Raw genomic sequence first — 6,900 nt, 5'->3', positions numbered from 1 at the left:
GTACGTTCCTCCAGGGATGTACCCTGGTGAACAACAACTTAAGTAAACTCAGAACCAAAGTCCGGAAACTGTTCAATCGAGCAAAACGAACCGGGGAGTGGTCAGAATACAGAAACACCTTAACTCTGTACAACAAAGAAATAAGGGAATCTAAGCGTTTAAGCTTTAGGAACTTCTGTGAAAGCATAGAAGATACTACGGAGGCAACAAGACTCTATAAGGTAATGGCAAAAAACGAACTGTATTTCGTCCGCAAATCTACGGAAGAGTGATGGGAGTTTCACTGGGAGCGAGGAGGAGAAGTTCAAACTTCTCATAGATACTCACTTCCCAGGATCTACATCTTATTCCGAAACAGATCGGACTGAGCAGTGCAGTAAAATAAGCAGAGGAAACTGGTTAGTGGCTAAGGAAGTATGCTCCGAGCCCCGGCTCAGGTTGGCGGTAAATACCTTGAAACCACTGAAGTCACCGGGAGCGGATGGAATTTTCCCTGGCATGCTACAGCAGGGCTTAGAATGCGTGATTGGACCGCTATTAAAAATAATTAGAAGCAGCATAGCATTGGGTTATATACCAGATGCGTGGAGAAGAGCGAAGGTTGTTTTCATCCCGAAGGTTGGGAAGAAGGACCCACTTCATCCAAAATCCTTCAGGCCGATCTGCCTGACCTCATTTGTATTAAAAGCTTTAGAAAAGGTAGTAGATAACTATGTAAGGACTACGGTCTTATTGAACTATCCACTGAATTCGCGCCAGCATGCATATTTGGCGGGCCGCTCTACTGAAACCGCCCTATACGCGCTGACATGCCCACTTCAAGATAGCTTAGAAAATAAGGAGACTGCTATATGCGCTTTTCTGGACATCGAGGGGGCGTTTGACAACACCTCACATGCTGCAATAAACAGTGCTTTGATTAGCAGGGGGGTAAACAATACCCTCGTAGCCTGGATTAATTGCATGCTCCGCACCAGAAGGGTAGAAATACAAACCTGTACGAATAATACAGTTGTTGCCGGAACAACAAGGGGCTGTCCACAGGGTGGAGTGTTATCTCCATTATTATGGAATATAGTCGTCGACGGACTGCTCCAAGAGCTAACAGATACTGGACTAACCTGCCAGGGGTATGCCGACGACATTGTAATATTATGCAGGGGGAAATTCGAAAACACCCTGTGTGATAGAATCCAGCTAGGGCTGAACGTAACCAAAAAATGGTGTGCCAAAGTGGGGCTGAATGTAAATCCAGCAAAAACCACTATAGTACCATTCTCAAGGAAATACAAACTTGATAGTCTAAAAGCGATAAGGCTAGATGGAACCAACATCATGTACCAAAAAGAGGTTAAATTCCTAGGAGTAATACTAGATCAAAAACTACTCTGGAACGCACACGTAGAAGAAACTGCGAAGAAAGCTTTAAGATCATTTATGACGTGTAGGTCCATGGCAGGTAAGAGTTGGGGCTGCACACCAAAGATACTGAGATGGATCTATACGACAATAGTACGACCCATGGTAACCTATGGAGCCATCGTTTGGGCCGATAGAACTTCAAAACTTGGAGCAATCAAAGTGCTCTCCAAGATACAAAGGCTGGCATGCGTATGCATAACGGGAACCATGAGAACCTGTCCAACCGCATCCTTGGAGGTTCTTTTAGATCTTACCCCTCTTCATATTTACATACAGACTCAGGCGAAAAGAGCTTTACTACGCATGACTGGTACCAATATCGGGGCAGCAGGGTGTCTTGGTCGTGGGAAGTTAGATATTCTTACGAATAAGTTCCCTGAAATTGCAATACCGAATACTCTTGGTCTGACCAATCGGGTTTGGGTTCTCTGGATTCCGGGACATATTGGTATTAAAGGAAACGAGTTTGCCGATAAACTAGCGAAGAAAGGTGCATCAACCCCTTTCACCGGTCCAGAACCTTTCTGCGGCCTGGGAAAAGGGGCACTCTCTAAACTAGTTCGGCTAGAGGAAGAAGCTCAGAGGAATCACTACTGGGATAACCTACCAGGTCTAGAGCAGTCCAAAGCACTTTTAGGAACATATAACCTAAAACGCTTCAAGCAATGTATGAGCTTATCAAAGAATAACTTAAGAATTGTTACAGGAATCCTGACAGGACACTGCAGGCTGAACTATCACCTGACTACTGGGAATTTACTCGCATGAGCGATGCAGATTTTGCAGGATGGAAAACGAGACTGCACAGCACATCTTAGAAGAATGTCCTGCACTGATGCATAAACGCAAAAGACACCTGGGTGAACATCTGATAACCAAAGGCGAAGTGAAATCCGTAGACTTAGGTTCTATACTAAAGTTTCTCTCGGATACTGGATTAATAGACACACTATAATCCATGAAGGGGATAGAAGATAGAATGTTAGAGGCTGTGCACTGCGACCTTAGGTCTATTGTGCAGGGGGTACAATAGATCTTAAGGTCGCAGTGCTCTATCACCAACAATAATAATAATAATAAGAAATTTTTTCTAAGTAAAGGTGTCGAATATACAAAATTGATCAAACGAAATTAAAAGTTTTCGAATGTTGATAACATTTTCATACTTCGTCGTTTTTGAAAATTTTAAAAATTTTCGTAGTTCTTGAAGATTCAAAAAATTTTTGGACGTTGATGTTTTCAAAATTTTCAAATAATTTAAAATTCTCAAACTTTGTTATATGAATACAAAATTTTGGAAAAGTTCAGAAAAGTGGAACAATTTTTTTACACACAAGTACATGAACATAAGAATCTTTCGACAATTTGTGATGTTTCACATTTTTATATTCTAGGATGGATTTTAGACTAAATAAAATTCTCAAAATTTTGGAAAATATAAAAATTTCTAAAATCTCAAAAATTTTGTACATTTCAAAATATTCTCATTTTACCAAAATTTCTAGAATCTCCCGGATTTCGATAATTTTGGAAATTCTCCTAAAAATAAGAAATTTAATAATATTATAAAATTCAAAATTTTGGAACTTTCGTGGTTTTCTGAACCTGTGAAAATATTCAAACTAAGTATGTACATAATTGAAAAAAATTTTGAAAATTCCCTAGGCCTACTTAAATAACATAATACTTCGAGCTTAGCACACAGCTAAAATTTCAAACTCAAGTGAAATTTGACATACTTTTTCCATGAATTAAAATTTTCAAAAGCATTCATTCATTAAGTTTGTTCCCCAAGCTTCTCGAAGTCATTTCGAGTTACATATACGCGCTCCGCAAGTAAGTTTTCGAGTTTCTTTGATATACTCTCACAGTTTGAACTTTGCCCGAGTTTTTCTACAAGTAGCTTGTGGGATTCTTGTAATGACATTTCCCCAATTTCCCCTACCTGGGTCCGCCACTGTAACAGATGGTTACCATTGGCCACAGTGCCTATTCACTACTTTTTGGTCCAATAAAAACTATTTTTTTATAAATACATGCAAGCATACCGGTCTCTCATTGAGTTGATCTCGTTGGGTCTGAGCAGATGTATTCGATCCTTTATTTCCTACCTAAACACTAATTAAAATATATTTCGCCAGTAGTTGGACACACTATAGATTTGCATGCATACATACATACACCGGTGGGGCTATTCTCAAACAAGTTAGCGACAAATATCGCTATCTCAACAAGGGATGAACAAGTAGGTACAATTGTACCTTTTTCCGACGTTTGATGACTTAAAGGTACATTGGGTACAGTCAGTAGATTTTAGGTACAATTATTATTATTGACCCATTTCGCTTTTTGATTTTTGGAAATATATTTGAAATGCTTTCGAAGTTACTTACGGCAATTTGATTATTTTCTCTATACTTGTTGCACCTATTAAAAGGGATCGGATAAATTAGCAGACTTTTCGTGTTGTTGCTGGATAAAGAAGTATACTTCGCAAAGCGTGTTTTTTGTCTTTTTCGACAATATTTTCCAGTAGTCAAAATTAGACAAAAAAACGCTTCTCCGATTCCCATTAGACTATAGTCTATAGATATAGGCTCAGTTCAAAAAAAAAACCTAATCATGTTTAAGTCCTTTCCTTTGTTCCATCCTTTGTATTCATGTTTTAAATAAAATTTATAGAAAAACTACAATTGAATGATGTAACTTTTTTTAGGTACAATCTGTCTCATTTATGTACATTTATTTTATGATATTAGGTACAATCTGAAATTTCCATTTTTCATCCCTGATCTCAACCTTACACCATTCATAACATACGGCCACTTGCGATAGCGATCCGAAAATTATCGCTAACCCGTTTTAGAATAGCCCCACTGGTCAGAAGAAAGGGGAGAAAAGCACATACTTTTCTTTAAGCCACCACACGTTCAACCGATATACATGCATATGTATGTATGTATGTATGTAAAAGTTTTAAAATGAAAATGTAATAGGAACACGTTTGAAAACACTAATGTATGTACATGCATGTGAATGTGCTCGCACTATTTGAATTTTGTGCGCTTGACCCACTATAAAATATGATGCAACGATTGGAAAACTTCAGTTATTTGAGACTCCTAGGCTAGGTTGGATGGGGATTACAGACTGTAGCATAGGGTAAAATAAAACCAATTTGAACAAAAGTTGTTGTGCCTGCTTTTGTGTGTTATGCTGTAGCACCGACGTGAAAATTACATCTGAAAAAGTGTAAACAAGTGAAAGCGAGTCGTTGCGTTAGCCCGGAAGTGTTTTCGCACAGCCGCCGCGTAACGAGCGAACAAAAGAAAACCGGCTATAAGTTGCGCAATGTTTTATACCGTTATATTTTTTACCGTTTTAGTTTTACTTTTTCTCTTTTGGGACGTTAAAAAGCCTCCGAAATTTCCACCAGGACCAAAATGGTATCCAATTGTCGGTTGTGCTCTGCAGATATCCGAATTGCGTTTGAAATGCGGCATGTTTTGCAAAGCGGTTGACGAATTGGCTAAGTACTACATAAATCCATACGGGTTATACGGACTTAAGATCGGCAAGGATAAGGTTGTGATCGCGTATTACAGCGACACCATAAACGAAATGATGACGAACGAAGATCTCGATGGCAAACCAGATGGTATTTTCTATAGAATGCGAACATTTAATTCGAAAAAGGGCATTTTGGTCACCGACGAAGATCTGTGGGTGGATCAACGTCGTTTTATATTGCGGCATCTCAAGGATTTCGGCTTTTCCCGTGCAGGCATGGTGAGCATTATTCAACACGAAGCTTCCTTTCTGTTGGAAGATTTGAAGCAGCTTGTCGCCGAGCAGGGCGGTAAACGCGCCGAAGTATCAATGCACGATTTGTTTAAGGTAAACGTCTTGAACACCTTATGGTCCATGATGGCAAGCAAGCGGTACGATCGTAAAAGCGAAGAGATCACCGATCTACTCAATATGTTTTTTGAACTGTTTCAAAATGTGGACATGGTAGGCGCGCTATTCAGCCATTTTCCTCTCATTAGGTTTATTGCACCTAACTACTCGGGCTACAACGCATTTGTTGAGAATCATCACCGAATTTACGCCTTTCTACGTAAGGAAGTAAACAACCATCGCCTAACATACAAAAACTACGATATGCCACGTGATCTAATGGATAGTTATTTGCGTGAACTGGACAACCCAAGCCGTGGTGAGTTTTTCAGTGAAGAACAATTATTGGCCGTCTGTTTGGACATGTTTTTGGCTGGTTCGGAAACCACCAACAAGAGCTTGGGATTCGCTTTTCTACATATGGTGCGTAATCCAGAGATACAGGATAAGGCTTACAACGAAATACAAGAAATAATTGGCGTGCATCGTTTACCGGAGTGGAATGATCGCGCTAAGTTACCATACTGCGAAGCCATTGTTTTAGAAGCAGTACGAATGTTCATGGGCAATACTTTTGGCATACCTCATCGAGCTATACGTGATACACGACTAAGCGGTTTTACAATTCCTAAAGACACTATGGTGATCGCGTGTTTTCGAGGCATGCTTATGAATTCACACGATTTTCCTAATCCAAGCAAATTTGAGCCCGAACGTTATTTGATGGATGGAAAATTGAAAATTCCGGAGGCTTACAATCCCTTTGGTTTCGGGCGACACCGCTGCATGGGCGATATATTGGGGCGACAAAATCTTTTCATGTTCATAACAACCGTGTTGCAGCATTTTCAATTCATGCCAATACCAGGGGAAATGCCCGACGAGGAACCATTGGATGGTGCAACAGCAGCAGTAAAACCTTTCAGAGCGTATATTGTGCCTAGGCATATAGAAAGGAAAGTCTCATAAAATTAAACGCACACAAAAAGAAAGAGCCGGCACTTAGTGCTTTAATAAAAAGTGGGGCAATTGCTTTTATAGAACTATTTAGTATTTAAATAAAACAATTGCAATTGTAATAAAATTGTAGCTGTTTTTATTATAGATAAGAGGAAAGTCAAAATACACATTTTATAAGATAACAAGGAATTTTCAGATATTGATGTTAATTTTGAAGTGAAACTTGGGAGTAAATTTCCAAATACAACTGAAATCCACACGGAAATGGTTGGGACGGAAACAAGTGCTACTTAAATATATGCACATGGTATTAACTTAACAAAAACATGCTAATAAAAGGTTAAAAAAATACTTAGATAAAGACCAATACAAGAATGAAAGTAAAGGTGAGTGCATACATACATGAAGAAAAGGATAAGGGCAAAGGTAAAAATAAAAACGATAACAATGATGCGTAAAGATAAAGGCCAAAATGAGGATCAAGGTAAATTTAAACACTTTACTTTAAGAGCAATGATGAAGACAATAATAAACATAAAAGTAAAAGTAGAGATACGTGTATATTAAGAAAAAGATGAGGATGAGGGTACCGATAAAAGTAAAGATTAAAATAGAGGA

At 38.8% G+C, this 6,900-nt stretch overlaps 1 protein-coding gene across 1 annotated transcript; it reads left to right on the top strand.

Annotated features, from left to right (window-relative positions):
* Positions 1-4,760: 4,760 nt before the first annotated feature.
* LOC118754263 (probable cytochrome P450 303a1) lies at positions 4,761-6,336 on the top strand. Its single transcript, XM_036489128.1, has one exon. The coding sequence runs from the start codon at positions 4,774-4,776 to the stop codon at positions 6,289-6,291; it is 1,518 nt and encodes a 505-aa protein (XP_036345021.1). The 5' UTR covers positions 4,761-4,773; the 3' UTR covers positions 6,292-6,336.
* The last annotated feature ends 564 nt before the right edge of the window (positions 6,337-6,900 follow it).

This window comes from Rhagoletis pomonella, unplaced genomic scaffold (genome assembly GCF_013731165.1).
Source record: "Rhagoletis pomonella isolate Grant_MI unplaced genomic scaffold, Rhpom_1.0 Rhpom_scaffold_03604, whole genome shotgun sequence".
Classification (NCBI taxonomy): Eukaryota; Metazoa; Arthropoda; class Insecta; order Diptera; family Tephritidae; genus Rhagoletis; species Rhagoletis pomonella.
Note: the sequence above shows the minus strand (reverse complement) of the source record. Positions and strands in the feature narration are given on the sequence as shown.